Source organism: Mytilus galloprovincialis, chromosome 1, assembly GCF_965363235.1.
Source record: "Mytilus galloprovincialis chromosome 1, xbMytGall1.hap1.1, whole genome shotgun sequence".
NCBI lineage: Eukaryota > Metazoa > Mollusca > Bivalvia > Mytilida > Mytilidae > Mytilus > Mytilus galloprovincialis.
Genome location: NC_134838.1, coordinates 62,505,207 through 62,524,940, shown reverse-complemented (window position 1 = coordinate 62,524,940; position 19,734 = coordinate 62,505,207). Strand labels below are relative to the sequence as shown.

Sequence of the window (19,734 nt, the reverse complement as noted above, 5' to 3'; positions counted from 1 at the left end):
TAAAATGTAGCAGCTTTAAACCTAGTGGTGATAATCACTATACATAATGCATCAACTGACAAAACATCATTACGCTATGATTTGTAGTTTGCTTTAATGCACTTTATTATGTAACGTTAACCAATACTATACTTTAAATGAGAAAAGTTAAAATGTTTAAAAAATGCTAAAATTAGTCAGAAATCAATTTTAAATCCTCATTAAATTGTACTCATTTCCTATTAGAAATCAACTGATGGTTTCAGTGACATTTTGCTACATCCTGTTCTAGGGATCTTTTTTGCTGTTTAAAATTCCTGTCTATCTATTTCAGTTTTCAAGATACTGGTATATTTAAATGGAGGAAGACATCACTTCAGGCAATAACCCTTACCATTAGTAGTTTACTAGAGTGCAATCTGAATACATACAATATATAAGATAGTCAGAAAGCCAAATAGGCTTATGATGTATTATCCTGTTTTTACCATATAACAGATATAGGAAAACAAGATTATAATGTTTAGACAAAAATAGTTGACATATTGCAATAGGCATTTAAGAAAGTTAAAGGATTCCTGTATCATATTTGAGCAATCTAAAAAAAAACCTGATCAACAAGTCAACTTTAAGGTGTCAACTGATGGTATAAATTACTCATATACAGGTATTATTTTCTTAGATTGATTAGAACTTTTGCTGAACATTGTTTCTGTCTATATAGTAATACAGTAATAGATGTTTGTGTTTTTTGAATGAAAATTTTGACCTTAAGAACTGAAATATGAATATAAATGAGCTGTAGTTCCATCTTGGAATGATAATTTTGGTCATATATCATTTCAACAGTAATATAAAAAAGATGTTGTATGACTGCCCATGAGACAACTGTCCACAAGAGACCAAAATGACACAGAAATTAACAACTATAAGACACTGTATGGCCTTCAACAATGAGCAAAGCCCATACCGCATAGTCAACTATAATAGGCCCCAAAATGACAATGTAAAACAATTCAAACGAGAAAACTAACGGCCTTATATATATAAAAAAATGAACGAAAAACAAATATGTAACACATAAACAAATGACAACCACTGAATTACAGGCTCCTGACTTGGGAAAGGCACATATATACATAATGTGGCAGGGTTAAACATGTTAGTGGGATCCCAACCTTCCTTTTAACCTAGGACAGTGGTATAACAGTACAACATAAGAACAAACTAAAAAAATCAGTTGAAAAAGCCTTAACTCATAAAGTGGACAAAAATACAAGACGACGTGGCCGGGTACTTGTACATCCCAACAACAAAAAGACACTAGGAACAGATCTAAAGGTTACTATACATTTTTGGCTTTCAAATAAATTTGCTTTCCAGAAAAGCACATGAAATGCATGAAATTTATAACCTGTTGTTTCCATTTTTTTCAAAGTAAGGATGAATTAAACCAAGCTCTGTTAACCCCATCAGATTAAATATGCCATTAACTGTATATAAAAATAAACCCTTACTGCTTGTGTATCACCTCCTCTTCCCCTGCTATTTTTATAAGAATGAACTGCCCAAGGTCGCACATTCCTCAAGGTCACATATCTTGTACAAGTTACACCAACTTTCACAACCTGTAATTATAAAGGTAAATCAAAAGCCTTTAACAATTAGCATGATTAGTAGTGCATGTCATAAAAAAATGCCATCTATGTACTCCTGAAATGAATATTGATTCAGTAAAGCAACGCACATGAATGTCTTATGGATGCAAGTCTGGCATACAATTTGTCCTTTGCATTGTATCCAAGACATCAGACCCATTAAAGGCACCTGTAGAATATTACCTTGGATTGGTGGCAACAATATCAAATACAAATGATTAGTGATCTTTGCTTCTGACCAAAATATGATTTAGGTGTGATCAAATGACGAACAGAGAAGATTTAGCAGCATAGATATAGTTACTTGCTTGAATCTTGTCACATTGTATCAGATGTAATGTGATATGACCATTTTGGGAATGGTACCGGTGTATAATTGTAAGGTTTTTATATTCTATCAACACATTATGTTGTGGGTAACTTTGAAATGTGCAATAGGGAATTGGAATAGAAGACAGATTCTTTAGTCCAGGTTTTGACAAGATAAGCTATACTGTAACGTTTTGGCAAAGACAACAATGGACAAGAGGAATACAGTATAGATATAATCAGGAGTGATATCTATGATATCTATGTTCAAAGGCAGTCTTTTTCACTTCTGAAGTAGAATTGTCAACTATAACACTACAGTACACTGGTCTATAACTCGTTCCAAACGATTATTTGTATACTGATTATGAAGCTCCACATCATTAATTTCAAACTAAAATTAATAAAGATTATCTACAACATCTATAATTGGTATTTTCATTCAAGTGACAGGTGCATCTTAGAGAGTATTTTAATTAATTTATTGTAACCAATACTCAGATAACTTTTTTATGATAGATCTTTTTTTATTATTAATAGCTAAAAAATAGTTGATGCATTTTTTAACTTATTTATAGCATGAGATAGAATACATGGGTAAAAAACATTGAGATGTCAAGTCAGGAGCCTGTATTTCAGTGGTTGTAGTTAGTTGCTGTTTATCATATTTTTTTAAGTTATTGTTTTGCAATTTAAATAAGCTTATTTGTTTTCTTGTTTGATCTGTTTAACATTTGTCATGTCAGAGCTTTTTATTTCATGGAATTCAGAGAATATATTTATAACTGAAGGCATAATTAAACCCTTTACATTTTCTAAATTATTGCAACAAATATTATATTATATTAAAGATTTTTTTATCGCAGATATTACACCTTGATATGACAGGAAATTAGTTTTGATATTGAATATGCCTCTGAATTTATCAAAAGTCATGATTTTCCCAGAAGTGTCATTAGTCATTAAACATCATTTTTTGTCTAAATGCTTCATTCAACTGGTTGATTTCCAATCGGTGTTTCATTATTCCTTAATAAATAACATGAATTTTGTTCATTTGAGCTTTGCATATATATAAATATATTGTTTAAATTGATAATCTTTTTGTACTTCATACCTCTTTTCAAGAAGTATTTTTCAACTTTCAATAGGGACCCAAAGACATTGTATTTAAAGATAACCATTTTTCAAGATTTTTTTAACTTTCAATAGGGACCCAAAGACATTGTATTTAAAGATAACTATTTTTCAAGATTTTTTTAAAGGTTATTTCTGTTTCTCTAATTCTTCGTCAATTTATCCCTATCTGCACCTATTGTATAAAAAAATTAAATCAACGTGTGGTTTGTTTGATTTCAGTTCTTCATTGGTTAAAATCCGATTATGATGTCGAATTTCCTTGCTTTCCTCTGAATTTCCTATTGTGATGGCATGAACAAAGGCGACTATGCCTGATGAAGTCACGTTTTAAATTTGAAAATTTAACTGTCTCGAGCAGATAAATATCGTATCACATTCCATGCAGTGGTAGAATCTACAGTTGTTCTTCCAATGTTAATTCCAACTTAAGCGGAATATAAAGAATGATCTACAAAAGAGGTGTGGTTTGTGTAAAACCTGTTTATTTTATAAAGTGCAACCTGTAATCATTTTCATACCTCCTGTATTGTAATAAATTTCAGACCTACTTATCTTTACTGTAATCATTGTCACACTCAGACATCTTGTTTTCAGAACTCCTGTACACTAAATCGTTTTCAAAACTCCTGTACACTAATGATTTTCAGAAGTCCTGTACACTAACCATTTTCAAAACTCCTGTCACTATTCATTTTCAAAACTCCTGTACACTAATCATTTTCAAAACTCCTGTACACTAATCATTTTCAAAACTCCTGAACACTAATCATTTTCAGAACTCCTGTATTAACTTATTATTTTCAGAACTCCTGTATTAACTTATCATTTTCAGAACTCCTGCATACACTAATCATTTTCAAAACTCCTGTACACTAACCATTTTCAGAACTCCTGTATACTAATCATTTTCAGAAGGCCTGTACACTAAATCATTTTCAAAACTCCTGTACACTTATCATTTTCAGAACTCCTGTCCACTAAATCATTTTCAAACTCCTGTACACTAATTATTTTCAACACTCCTGTCACTAATTATTTTTAAAACTCCTGTACACTAATCATTTTCAAAACTCCTGTGCACTAATCATTTTCAAAACTCCTGTCCACTAAATCATTTTCAAAACTCCTGTACACTAATGATTTTCAACACTGCTGTCACTAATTATTTTTAAAACTCCTGTACACTAATCATTTTCAAAACTCCTGTACACTAATCATTTTCAAAACTCCTGAACACTAATCATTTTCAAAACTCCTGAACACTAATCATTTTCAGAACTCCTGTATTAACTTACTATTTTCAGAACTCCTGTATTAACTTATCATTTTCAGAACTTCTGCATACACTAATCATTTTCAAAACTCCTGTCCACTAATCATTTTCAAAACTCCTGTACACTAATCATTTTCAGAACTCCTGTATACTAATCATTTTCAGAAGGCCTGTACACTAAATCATTTTCAAAACTCCTGTACACTTATCATTTTCAGAACTCCTGTCCACTAAATCATTTTCAAAACTCCTGTACACTAATCATTTTCAACACTCCTGTCACTAATTATTTTTAAAACTCCTGTACACTAATCATTTTCAAAACTCCTGTACACTTATCATTTTCAAAACTCCTGAACACTAATCATTTTAGAACTCCTGTATTAACTTATTATTTTCAGAACTCCTGTATTAACTTATCATTTTCAAAATTCCTGTACACTAATCATTTTCAAAACTCCTGTACACTAATCATTTTCAAAACTCCTGCACATAATCATTTTCAGAACTCCTGTATACTAATCATTTTCAGAAGTCCTGTACACTAAATCGTTTTCAAAACTCCTGTACACTAATCATTTTCAGAAGTCCTGTACACTTAATCATTTTCAAAACTCCCATACACTAATCATTTTCAAAACTCTTTCAGAACTCCTGTACAATAATCATTTTCAGAACTCCTGTATATTAATCATTTTTAGAAGTCCTGTACACTAATCTTTTTCAGAAATCCTGTACACTTATCATTTCCCACCCTCCTGTACTGTAAGTCATCATTTCAGACCTGTAGAGTCATATTTTCAAATATCTGGTAAAGTAATTGTTTCCAGACCTTCTTTTGCAAAAATAAAGCAACTTTCTTTAATTTTATTGCACTGTGTGTAAATTATCACGTTGGGATTGGTTAAACGCTGTCCCATGGTGACCTCCTATGAGAATGTAGGGGGTTAGTAAAGTTCATAGGGGGGTTCATGATGTCACGTCTACTGTTTACGGTGACGGCAACTGTAAATGGTGTTGTGTAGCATTGTTTATTTTTCTACAAAACGCAGCAGAAAAGTCCTGTGCTATAAATTCGTTATATGATTTGCCACTGACCCTCTACGGATACATAAAGGGTGAATAAAATTCATAGATTAGGTCTTCGGCCTCACCCCCTATTGATTTGACTAAACCTCTATGGATCCGTAGGGGGTCAGTAGCGAACCACATAACTTATAATTTGCCACTTATCTTTGTTTTTTTAACAGTAATTTTGAAAATCTTCAATAGAGTGAACAAGAATTGGTTGAACATAAATATTTATAAAATTTACAGATTATAATGATAAGAGTCACCAGACAACCGAATTTTCTCATATTGTGATCTGCTTCAAACAGACTATAACAATTCAGGTTAATGATGATGTTTAGCATATTTATGTCTTTCAAGTGTGACAGGGTGACATTTCCAGAGTTATCCTAACCATTTAAATGAGGATTTCTCAATAATTTGGTAATTCCAAGCTCAGTAAGCAGCACCATATAATTGGCCAATTTGTCTAAAATCAATGATACTGGTTTAATTTATAGTTCTTAGATTCCACTTAATAAAGATTATTTCTCTAACAAACCAAATATATATACATCTAAGAGCCCATTTATAAACTTTTATTGGTTTTGGTTGAGAAAACTATCATGTTTATGTAACACTTTGCCCTGAACATTTGGCTTCAAATTGGCATATGTCAATTCTGAAGGACATAATGGACTCTATCCCTCAGCTTCTCAAGAAAGCAATCATATGAAATGAATTAGCTCAAGCTTATCAAAATTAAAATCGTTTTCTGCCCCTGATACTCAAGAACTAATCAGATCTATTTTTACTAAATATGACTTTTTCAATTGTCAGAGTCATTGATCCAATGTATTATTTTTATGAGATAATTCACAGAGTGACCCTCCTGGATAAAATCATTTCACTCATAAAATGAACCTCATAGTTATGATCAATGAATGAAATGAAATAAAAGAAAATTAATATAAAGACAATAGCCTTGACGGTCATTGAACGCAATGTTAAAGAGATGGTATTTCAAAGCTACAGAAATAACGGTGTAAAAACTGAAGGCTAAGATTTTTTTTCAGCAGTTTGGCATCAATTATAAATAGGAAGAATCATGATAAAAGATGGAAAAGGACAGGAAAACCTATCTAGTGGTTTTTATTAAGAACACCCTATGTTGCTCACCTGCAGCAGCACTGTGGATCTCAATCATGTATGTGCAACAATGGCAACTCTATACTACTGATCATCTTAAAGGTCTACAGCTTCTCTCTATCTTTTAAAAATTTGGCCTAAATTAAACCATGATGAACAATATTTTTAAGGACAATATCTCCTATATGGATTTGACTGACAATTTGGGCCATGTTGACATATACATGTATAGGTCTTTCATAGTTAGCCTCTTTCTACTAATATTCAAGTTTCAAGATAAGAAGGGGGGGGGGGGGGAGAAATAAGGCCAATTTTCAATGAATCATGCAAAATGCCCATAAACCTTTGTTTTTTAAGTGTGTAAATTCACAATACCCCATTTTAATTATGCTGCTCTCTTAATTGTCCACATTCTTGTATATCAATACCAATAGGAATTTTTCCTTTTTGAGGGTTTTTATGATAATTACACCTTATGTAAGAATCCTAGGTTTTGATTGGTTGATAGCCAGTGTATTTTTCACCAATTTACTGTTATCAAATGAATATCGTTCATTTTTAACGCCGCCGGGGTATATGCAAAAAGGATATGCCTTTTTTACTCTCTCTGCCATGGTATTTGCTAAAAAATACTCTATCCGACTGGACGCTTGTACGTCACGATCATCAAGGTTAACATTCGGTTTAATTAAACAGATATAGCATGTTCTTGAGGGATATTTGCAAAAAAATACCAGTCTAGAGAATGAATTTTTCTCGCCTTACGGCTCGTGAAATTAATATTCTCTCGACTGGTATTTTTCGCAAATACCCCTCCTTAACATGATATATCTGTTTACAATTCCTAATAAAAACAAATTTTTAAGATAAATTAAAGAAATAAGTTAAGTACCATCTATTCCTAGATATAATATGGACATTAGTATAAACCTTTTCATTATTTTCCTATTTATTCATACAAGTTCCTAATTAAGGCACAGAGTCATCATATGTTCCCTCTGTTTTTAATCTAAATTCTGTTTTCATTAGAAAAACTGTACAGGAAATTATTATAAAATTGTATTCTTCTGATGACTAAATATCATATAACAATACAAGACATAGACATAAAATACAAATAAATGGTTGAGAAAAGGAAATTGACGTAGCTGTTTATAGTATTCTGAACAACAAGTCTATTGCAGAGTCTGATTAACAATGTGTTGGAATGAACGATTCATGCTAATATTAGAATAATCTTGACTAAGGGTCATAATAGGACAATTATTTCAGTATATACTTTGTGTACTCCTGACCTGTTGCTTAGAGCTAAGGTCCCATCTCAGATGATCATAAATATCTTCAACAAACTTTCTTATTCACAAACATGGGTGTGTATATATAATAAATATAATTATACAATACTAATCTAATTTTTGTTTTGTTGACACAACAGGATTCAAAACCTTGCTTCTGTGACATCTTGCCAACACTGCCTGAACTGTTCAGTGCCCTAGCCCACTCGATCACCATAGCTACTTAGGGGTAAAACTTTTAAAGAATTTTTTACATAAATCATTCTGTGACAGCATCCCTAATTTTGATTGGCTGACAAAAGTCACAAGGCACCCCAATATCATATTTTATTTCCATATAAAATACAACCAGTATCATGACTGCATTCTTTCTTTGGCAACTTTAAAATAATGCATAAATCCCCCACAAAAAAAATGATATTTCTTGGTTGTTACTAACTGTAATCACTAGCCAGTCAACACTGAGGTTGTGAGTTCTAACCCTGCTCATGCAGATGCACAACTTCAATTTTAATAGACTAAGATTGTCAGTTTTCCTATCGATGGTAGCTTTCTCAGGTCACTCCAGCTTCTTCAACAAATAAAAACTGGTCAGTTCAAAATTGTTACTTAAAGCAAAAAAAAAAAAAAATAAAGACTTTTTTAAGAAATTCTCTTCTGTAGCCATAGGTCACTGTACAGTCTTCCAGATTGAGCAAAACCCATACCTTATAGAAAGCTATACCGTAATTTTTAAGTCCCCTGAAGGACAAATGTTAAACATTTCAGACGATAAAATTTAAATTCATTTAAAAATGACCTGCATGAGGTGAAAGTGATAACTGCACACATATGATATCTTAACAGGTATGCCAATATGAAATTTATCTATTCTGATTAGAATAATAAATAAATGTAAATAAATGATATAACAGGGTTAAAATCAAGGTTACAGATTACATGTATATTTCACTACCCATCTGCCAGGTAAGTTTTTTGAGACATTTTCATATGAAATAGATATAAGAAGATGTGGCATGAGTGCCAATGAGACAACTCTCCATCCAAGTCACAATTTGTAAATTAAACCATTATAGGTCAAAGTATGGTCTTCAGCATGGAGCCTTGGCTTACACGGAACAGCAAGCTATAAAGGGCCACAAAAAATGAATAGTGTAAAACCATTCAAACAGGAAAACAAATTATTATACCAAAACAAAGAAATGAGATACACTTATGAACCAAATCAACAAAAGACAACCACTGAACATCAGGGTACTGAAAACCATTTTTACCTCACTCAGTGATTTTTTTTTCTTGTTAACATAGTTTAAAAGACTTTTTATTTGTATAAAGAAAAAAGTGATCTATTGCCTTATCTGAAAAGCTAAAACAAATACCAAATATTAGTGTTTTTATAAACAATTTTCCAACTTACCTATTTAAGGGGAAATAACTCTTTAAGTGAAAAATTTACTGGAATGATAGAATTTTTTTTTTTTACTTGTAGCAAGAAAACAAGTTCCATGACACCATTTTTTATTTTTATTTTCTTAAAGCACATTATAAAACCAATCTTCTCATATCTAATTTCAAAATTCTATGTCATAGATTTAATTTTATGCACGCAAATGTGCTTTTTCATGAACAATCTATACAAGTTAGTTTGAGCAATTTTGCAAGACTTGTAGTTTGAGAAATAGCACAGTGACCACTACTTTTTATAATATTTTTGAAAAAAGCATAGTAAAATCTTCATTTTGGCAAGTATAAGAAAATTCTATCTGAGGAAGTATATACCTATGATCCACCTTAACATTTTTTCTGACCTTTTTATAGGCTATCTCATATAGTTTCCAGCAATACATGATTAACAAGAATGTGACCAAAGTACACAGATGCCCCACTTGCACTATCATTTTCCATGTTCAATGGACCATGAAATTGGATAAAAAATATAATTAGGCATTCAAATTTGAAAGATAATATCATAGGGAACATGTGTACTAAGTTTCAAGTTGATTGGACTTCAACTTCATCAAAAACTACCTTGACCAAAAACTTTAACCTGAAACATGCACTTTCATTTTCTATGTTCAGTGGACCGTAAAATTGGGGTCAAAAGTTTAATTTGGCTTTAAAATTAGAAAGATAATATCATAAGGAACATGTGTACTAAGTTTCAAGTTGATTGGACTTCAACTTCATCAAAAACTACCTTGACCACAAACTTTAACCTGAAGCGGGACAGACGGACGAACAGACAGACGGACGGACAGACAGACCAGAAAACATAATGCCCCTCTACTATCGTAGGTTGGGCATAAAAATTGACATTAGAGGGAAAAACTTCTGTAAAGGAGTTAACAATTTATTTTTGCCCTAATTGTGACCTATTTGTATGTCTTTTGGTCTGGTACAATGAAAATACAATATTTTATGGGCAATAATTAACTCAATTACAAGAAAGTCAACCCTAATAAATTTCATGCACAGTTTGTAATCTCTGTTTATCTTATTAATATATCATTATACTATATACTTATTACCAAATTCAATGGAAGAACAATTAAGACCCATGCAATAAAATCATTCATTGTACAATGAAAATACAATATTTTATGGGCAATAATTAACTCAATTACAAGAAAGTCAACCCTAATAAATTTCATGCACAGTTTGTAATCTCTGTTTATCTTATTAATATATCATTATACTATATACTTATTACCAAATTCAATGGAAGAACAATTAAGACCCATGCAATAAAATCATTCATCCTTTGTGTGTTATCAGAGACAATACTAACATGTTACATAATCCTGAGAGTAATACAGTCCATATATAACTTCTGATAAATGAACCAGGAAAAAAGCTATACATAAATAAATCTGATAATATCAAGCAACAGAAATTAAGTTCTAAAATCATCTTCCTATAATTTCAGATTTAATTCCATTTAAAGATGGCTGAACTACCAATAATAGATCTTTCAAAGATTAAAACTCACAGTAATGAGCTGGCAAAGGAAATAGTACATGCCTTAGAGAATGTTGGATTTCTCTTTATAGAAAATATACCAGATCTGGATTTCGATATATTATACAAATGCTGCAGGTGGTTTTTTGCATTGCCATGGGAAACTAGAAAGAGTCTGATGAGAAATTTTTGGAATAAAGAGAGCAAAAACTTGTATCGTGGTTACTTTCCAGTGGTAGAGGGCGAACCAAGTCGTAAGGAAGGTTTTGAATGTGCACGAGATGTGCCTCCAGGTGACACTTCTGTTTCCCCTAAAAACTGGTTCTATGAGAAATCAGTATGGCCTGAAGAAGATGGATCCTTCCCCTTCAAAAAACACATGCAGGAATCGTATGAGATTTTTCACAATACTGCCATGGAAATCCTTAAATTATGTGCAAAAGGGCTTGGAATAGACGAAGATGCATTTACTGGCCTCTTTGCAGACAAACCAATGTCAACTCTAAGACTAATGCATTATCCTCCCTGGGATGGAAAACCACCAGAAAATGCTATCATCGATGATGGTAGAGTTGTAACAACTCCAGACCACATGGATTCTAACTTTTTAACCCTTCTTAACATATTTGAATTTGAAGGACTGGAAGTTAAGAACGCTGATGATCAATGGGTAGCAGTTCATCCAAGGCCTAAAACTCTTATCATGAATATTGGAGTCACATTATCAAGAATGATGGGTGGGCGTTTAAAAGCCACTCGACATCGTGTGATGGACATTGGTGTGGACCGTTATTCTTTGCCTTTCTTCTTGTCACCATCATACAACAGTGATATTGGAATCAATTTTATGTCTCAGTATGAGAAAGGTCATGCTGAGCATGTGCCTGAGCGATATGGACCATGGGTTCTTCATCGAATCAAACATGAGATCAAATATTTTGAGTACAGAGTTCTACCAGAAATTGAAGATTAAAAAACAATTTGATGTAAAAAAAAAGTAAAGGCGTCAGAATCACTCATTGATAGACATTTTTAATTCATTGTAATTAATTCTACTTAAATGCAAGAAATAGAGCAAATAATTGTGAACAAGCCTAGTTATTTTGAAATAAAGATATTCAGACTGTGCACAAAGAAATGTCTGTTCTGATTATTTGATAATGAATTAATACTCTAAAGTTGAAAATGCAGTAAGTTGATTCATCAACAAGTGCCAGATTTTGAAATAAATGAGTTACAAGAGTTCAGAGATTTCCAGAGTAATATTGCATGAAATTAATTTCCATTTCACAATTAGTAAATACATATCTATAAAGAGGCTTTTTTCATGCAGTTGCTCGACTGTTAGAGAAAATCCTGAGATATAGAGTGCTCCTTACTAAAAATGTAGCAATTCACCTATACTGTACACATCCAGTTTTCATAAGTGGAGAAAGTTAATTTAGAATCCACATAGATCCAATGACCTTGGGCACTGTTGAAGGTCTTTCTTTATTCAATGCTGCCCCTTTGGCTTTTGAAGGCTATACTTATGCAATGAAAGAGAAACAACCTCCCTTTTTTAAGATTGAGATAAATTGCTATAGATAACAAGAATGTGTCCTCAGTACACGAATGCCCCACTCGCACTATCATTTTCCATGTTCAGTGGACCGTGAAATTGGGGTAAAAACTCTAATTTGGCATTAAAATTAGAAAGATCATATCATAGGGGACATGTGTACTAAGTTTGAAGTCGATTGGACTTAAACTTCATCAAAAAATACCTTGACCAAAAACTTTAACCTGAAGCGGGACAGACGGACGGACGAACGAACAGACGGACGGACGAACAGACAGACGGACGGACGCACAGACCAGAAAACATAATGCCCCTCTACTATCGTAGGTGGGGCATAAAAACCTACATACATGAAAATTACCAGGTACATATGTACTTATGTTTGCTTTGAAATATGGGTTAAAAGAGCAAGAAATTTAGAAATCAAAACATTTAGATAAACTCATCCTATATCAGGATTATTTTATTTTACACCAAACGCACATTTTATCTTTAAAAAGATGCAATAAATCACAAAGTTGAATAGCATTTGAGGACAGAAGAACTAGATTGTATCTATGTTACATATCTTACCTAATTTGACACCTTAGTCTACCTCCAGCCTGACTACCAATAATGAGTATTTTTTTACATTAATGACCTTTTATCATCATATTGAACAGATGTGATTTAATAACAATGTATCGATTTTGCTTTATTTTCTAAGGTTTTTTCTTTTATATCTCTGAATAATGAATGATTGTAAAGACTTTTTTTGTTATCAACAATTTTAAATCAGCCAGTATATGACCACTATCATGGTCAGATAATGTGTATATCTGCCTCCATATTAGCAAAAGGAGTTATAGGGTTAACACCAATCACACAGAACCTGTGGTCGAGCCTCTGTCATTCCCCCTACAAAAATATAAAATTGCAAAGAAACATACTTCATATCCAGAATTTGGAACACTTACTCCTGGTGTTACAGTTTCCTAACAATGCATTTCTATCATATAATACACACCGTTTTCTTTTTTTCATTTGACAGAATCAAAACAAAAACTAGCTATCATCAAAATTGTTTTAATTGATAAATTCTCCACCTAATTTCCTCTTTCATAGTGTGATATAAAATAGAATTCCATACAATATTACAGCAATTATGATACAGTTACTACTTTATATCACTCAAACATTCAAAATCCTTGACATAGGATTTCTGACTGTGCCAAGTTTGTATGTAGAAAGTTATAATAACATAACAATAATCGAGAGGCTTTACAATGACAGGGCCATGACAAATGATCCAACAGGAACAACATATAGATTTCAATTACAATTCCAGGCAGGAATTAACTCTCCAATTCCAAATAGTCACTTTATCTGACTCTAATCTAATTCTACACAAAATTGATAAATGGGGAAATTTTGTTTAAACAGTTCCATCATTTAATCCTAGTTATTTAGGAAATCAATACATTTCTGAAACAATGGAGTATTGAGAGGGAACTCACCAAATGTATCCATTCAATCAACCTTATAAGGATTTAGTTCAATAAAAATATGAATATGCTGTGTGATGGCCTTTTGGACAACTAGCGTCCAAAGTTAAAATGTAGTGGGTGAGCAATTATGTCCATCATACAGCATTCAACAATGAGGAAAATTTAACTAGATACCATAAGAATCATGCACCAAAGTTTGGTTGAAATACATTCAGTAGTTTCTGATAAGAATTTTGAAAGTTTATGAAGATGATCTGCTAGAAAAGATGTTGACAACAGACGCCTAATCATTGGCGACGATCAATGCATTTCAAAGGGGACTTGTAGTTGGAACCCCCCCTTGAAAATTGAAACAGGCCAAATAAGGTAGAAAGTTGAATAGCATTGGGTAGAGAGAACCCAAAATTCTCTAAGGCTGTGCCAAGTACAGCTAAGGTCATCTATTCTGGGGTAAAAAATCCTGAGTATATTAAATAAAGAGCTGCGCTTATAGCGCATGATACGTCTGTTGCCCCTTTATCTTGTCTTTATGCTTTAAATGATTTTTTCTTGTACATTAATTAGGCTGTTAGTTTTCTCATCTAAGTTGTTTTACATTTGTCATTTCAGGGTCTTTTATAGCTGCTTGTGCGGTATGGGCTTTGCTCATTGTTGAAGGCCATACAGTGACCTATAGTTGTTAATTTTCTTTTAATTTTTGAAAGGTAGCTTAAATCAACAGATATAAACAATTCACCAATGTTTCATAAAATTTAGTGAAAGTGTTTATGAGTGATTGTCCAAAAACTAGAAAATCCCCCCTTTTTTAAGCATAAAAATTCATAACACAGAAACGTAAAAGCTGAAATTTATAAAAATTGAAAGTGAGCATCTGTCAATAGATATAAACAATTCAACAAAGTTTCATAAAAGTTGGTGGAAGCGTTTTTTAGTAATTGTCTGAAGTGTGGAGGACAGATGGACAACGGTATACCATGATACGTCACGTCTTAGACGGGCATATAAAAATTCAACGTTTTGGAAACAGATTATTTATAGTTATGACCATATTAGTGATTATTCATGACAACAGGGATGTGCTGAGTACATAACACTTGAACTCTAAAAGTGAAAATAATCAAAATTAAACTTTGCCTCCTCTTTGTCAAGGGAAACAAGAAAATTTGAACAGTTTTATTAATTAAATTATTTTTAAATTAGGGTATACGGAAATATATAAAATGTGTAATTTGCTCTTAATAAGAAAAATATATTACCAAGTTGTCTGGATAGGGTTTAAAGATAACAAATCACAATGTCTCAAGATAAATATTTTCTTTTAATTTTCAAAATATAACTGATGTCAAGTTACCCTTAATATTCTGTAAACATATCAGTCTGAATTGATTAGCAATAAAACTTGTTAACAACCTATAAAAAGCATGATTAAACCTTGGTTTGAAGTACATATCAAGGTCAACTAGTACAATGTTATTTCTGAAATTTCTTCCCATCTGTTATTAAAAACTATTTTGAGAATATGTGGATGTAAATTGTGATTTAATTGATCTTAAACCGAAGTTGAATTGTTTTTAATATCCAACTATTATTGTAAACATCTTGGAGAAGAAAAACACAATTTTATTATATATGAACTGTAAAATACTGTATTCTACAGTTCATATATTTTTACAGATAATAAAAAGGTATTTTGAAATAAGAAATTGCGTTTTAATGTTCATATATATGTATTTTTCTAATCATACAAATTGTAAAGGGCTTTTATTTCCAAGTCTACAGCTGCTCAACTAATTTGCTGACTGTCAATAACAAACCTCCTTCTACAAATATTACAGGCATTATAATGAAGGATGAAAACATTACTTATACAGTTAAGCTACCATAGGTTATGGAAAGTGAGTGGGGCAACAGAAAAAACTACACATGTTTTTTTATCATTTGAAACACAAGAACACAACTGACAATAAAAGAATTAGCATAACTAAAAGGACAATTTAAGATGTTATGATTTCTCAGTCCATCTTACATAATGGTCACCTGATCTTCACCTTTCTTATATGCCTTATTCATAATTATTCAATTAGTTGGTGTTTGCTTTATATCCAGTGGCAAATAGTTCAGGATGAGAACAAATGGGTGTAACAAAACAATAAATACAATACATTCACTGTAGGTCCTGTTAAAGGGGACGACCAGAATATCAATTACACCTTGTACAAACTGCAATCAACAACGGACAGAAGCAATATTAGCTTGTTTATTCAACAGATAGTATATAATATTTATCATTCATGTTAATCCATTATTTATTGATAACACCAGATTATTTCCATATAATAATAATTATAACATAGCTAAGTGCAATGTTATAGTTTTAATGCATAGGCTCAGTCTCATGTACTTTATTACCAAGAAAGGGATTATTATTTATTAACATTATAAAACACTGAAATCTGTCATTTGAAGAAAATATACATCACATTTTTGAGGGGTGTGGAAGCATGTAACATAGGGTGCTCATCAAACTGTCTGACAGGCATGAGGACCTTGCAAGGTACAAATGCACATACCAAATATAGTTATCCTATTTCTCATAATAAGAGAGAAATTAACATTACAAAAAATCTTAACTTTTTTTTCTTGTTGTTGTCAGATTAAGATTTTGAGAGGTTTAAATCAGACTGGTTTTAACAAAGAATAATTTAGCACTTCCTTAAACAAAGACATGTACCAAGCTCATAATATATATCTACATTGTAACAAAGTTAAATCTTCTAAAAACAGGTCTTTCACTGCAATTGATGCAATGTAACTTGTATGTATATTTGTCTTGTCTTATATATAAGATGATTTTTTTACATAATCTAAATAAAAATTATAAAATCTTATGTCAAAACAAAAGCTTATGTTAATCCCATGAATTATTATCCAATATGATTCTGATCTCCCAATGGCATCAGTGAAAGACATCAACAATATATACAAGACTTTAAAACTGTCAACATCAATGTGTGCATGATAAAAGATATTAGCTACACCCACTATTTAAATCATTCATAACTGGTCTCATATGAATAATGATCAAAAATATATAACTGCTGTAAACTTCAAAACAATTTGTTCAAGGTTCAATGTACTTAAAATTATGAAGGAACAATTATTACAACACAACTAAATATTGCCCACATTTAAGAAAGGTGTAACTAAGCTATGAATATCACAAAGATATCATAACCTACTGCCATTTGTATGAACAGCTGAAAATGTACCTTATGGAACTAAATTTTTCTCTGTTTATAGACACTGTGACCTTGACCTTTGAACTTTTGATAGGATAGTTCATGTTTCTTGAAAGATGGACATTCATAAAATATCTGAAAATCAAAATATTTCTCACATAAATTGCTTGAGTCCTCCATCTCTGACCTTATTAAGTGACCTCAAATTTAAATGGTGTTTTTTTCAACCCAAGCTAGGCTCCCGATCTACCATAGATAAGTTCAAACAGGAAGTTGATGAGCAATGGAAGTGAAAAAAAAAACATCACAGGGTATAATATAATCTCACAAAGCTTCATACCGGTACTTTATTTCAGGATGATCTTATTTTAAAATAGTTCAATAAAAAATTGCAATGAAAATTTAAAAAGATGTCCATTGTGCGCAAGAACAAAAGGAAAAACTGCAACACAAAAATCATGGGACAGACAGAAAGATCTAATCCAGCATAGTTCCTGCCTCTAGGGAGGGGATATAAAATAAATGGTCAAATAAACAAATGTTGCAGGCTTGAAAATAACTGAACTCCATTGTGTAGTCTAGGTCACTGAAAGTTGTTTTTTATACCAACAAACTATTATCACTGTGTTCTCTCTTCTCATAAATAAATTAGAGTTATCCCTCTTTATTTGTAACTTTTCTTTGAAAACTGCTATGAAATATTCTATTAAGGCTACTGGCTCCAGTTAGTATAATAAGCTTATGGTTGTCATAAGTGCTCTTAGAAAACAGGGAGTTAACTTTATGTCTATTGCCATTTAGTTAGTTATTCTTATTTACTGTTACAGCACTGGCAAAGGTTTAGCCCAGCAAAATTCTTCAAGAACTTGGGCTGATGTCAAGAGCATATGGTGGTGTTGTTGCATTAGTAAATTGGCCTGACAAAATGTTGGCTTTATGTTATTTGCTTAAATCAAGTCCTCAATTTTTTTCTTTTGAATTACAGTGTAATTATAGATTATCTCAACAAGTTTGTTTGTTTGATTGAGCTGGAATGGCGAAAGCGAGAAAAGCAATCGAGTTGATATGACCAATAATCATTTGATTTGATTTGATTTTTGGTGTTTTAACGCCACTCTTTAACACTACATTTAGGCTAGTTCATGGCAGCCAGTTTTTTGTCGTAGAGGAAGACGGAGTGCCAGTAGAAAACCACCAACCTTTGATAGGAAAACTGGTATCCTAGTCAATTAAGATTGGAGTCGAGTGCACACACATGAGCAGGGTTTCGAACTCACAACCTCAGTGTTGACTGGCTAGTGATAACAGTAGGATCTACTTTGACCACTCGGCCAACAAGGCCCCCCCAATGATCATCTGTTTATTGCTATTTTACCTATGAAGACGTTAATTTCATTGACAACAGGCACACGAGTCCTTAGTTTTTAGCATTAATTTTTCATATCACTCTATTGTGCTGAGTGTGGGAATTATCAGTCAGTAATATAAGATATAAGGAAAATATCGATATATAGCAATAAGCTACCTTATACGACACCTGAATATTCCAACAACCGGTTTTAACCAACACATCTTTCTGGTTCCAAAATATGTCTATCCTTGCAGAAAAAAACTGAGTATTTAAAACCCTGCTTAATCCTATATTTTTTCTTGTCCCTTGGTTTTACAACACTTTTAAATTTACTGGTACTTTGTTTTCTCAATCATTTGCTTGTGTTGTGCTTTATAACTTACTGTAATTGGTTTGGATTTTACTCATTGTTGATAATGACCTTGAGTTGATTAAATCATTGTCCTTAGTTCTCTGTAAGGATGTTCTCAACTGCTTTAAAATAACAACAATAATAAAAGACTGTTATAAATTGGAAGTACAAAATCAAGGAACGAAAAACGCAAAAAAAATGAAGGGTCTATGTGCTTGTTTTCGAGATATCAGCCATTGAAAATTTAGCAGTAAATAATTCTCTCTAGAATTTTCATATTTTTGTCATTGGAACCCTTTTTCTTTAAATATGAAATAAACAGCTGGCCATGAGCACATGATACGCCCGATGTCTTATGTGGAAGTTTTATGCAATAATCATAAATAGTTCCCGAAAAAATTTTAAGCAATAACCATTTATTGTTTTTGAGACACCCTGTTTTTTTTTTTTTTTACAAAAAACTAAATATCACTAAAATAAAATTTTGAATCAAACCAAAAAGTATCTAGATCTTTAGATTAATATAACAAAGAAGTGTGTAAAGTTTCAAGCAATATTCATAAATCGTTTTTGAGATACGGCACGAAATGTAAAAAAAACCCTCCCCCTTTTTTACAAAATACTAAATAACTCAAAAATGAAATTTTGAATCATCACCAAAAAGTATACAGATCTTAGGATTAATATAACAAAGAAGTGTGTAAAGTTTTAAGCAATAATCATACATCGTTTTTGAGATACAGCGTGACATGTAAAAAAAACGTCCCACTTTTCTACGAAATACTCAATAACTCAAAAATGAAATTTTGAATCATCACCAAAAAGTATACAGATATTAAGATTAATATAACTTAAGAAGTGTGTAAAGTTTTAAGCAATAATCAAGAATGGTTTTTGAGATACGGTGCGACATGTGAAAAAAAACATACCCCT

At 31.8% G+C, this 19,734-nt stretch overlaps 2 protein-coding genes across 3 annotated transcripts in view; one reads left to right on the top strand and one right to left on the bottom strand.

Annotated features, from left to right (window-relative positions):
• Positions 1 to 19,734, bottom strand: part of LOC143080684 (general transcription factor 3C polypeptide 1-like) — a 264,959-nt gene that overhangs the window by 13,174 nt on the left and 232,051 nt on the right. The window contains exon 38 of one of the 2 annotated variants that reach the window (XM_076256672.1): positions 1,491 to 1,607. In XM_076256672.1, coding sequence (XP_076112787.1) covers positions 1,491 to 1,607 — 117 coding nt within the window. The remainder of the gene's footprint in view (positions 1 to 1,490; positions 1,608 to 19,734) is intronic. The other variant, XM_076256681.1, reaches the window with a different exon arrangement.
• LOC143080679 (uncharacterized) lies at positions 8,767 to 11,949 on the top strand. Its single transcript, XM_076256658.1, has 2 exons — positions 8,767 to 8,819; positions 10,780 to 11,949. Exon 2 carries the CDS (start codon positions 10,798 to 10,800, stop codon positions 11,782 to 11,784), a length of 987 nt encoding a protein of 328 aa, XP_076112773.1. The 5' UTR covers positions 8,767 to 8,819; positions 10,780 to 10,797; the 3' UTR covers positions 11,785 to 11,949.

Coding starts and splice junctions, on each gene's coding strand:
- LOC143080679 (XM_076256658.1), top strand. CDS start 10,798: ATGGCTGAACTACCAATAATAGATCTTTCAAAGATTAAAACTCACAGT.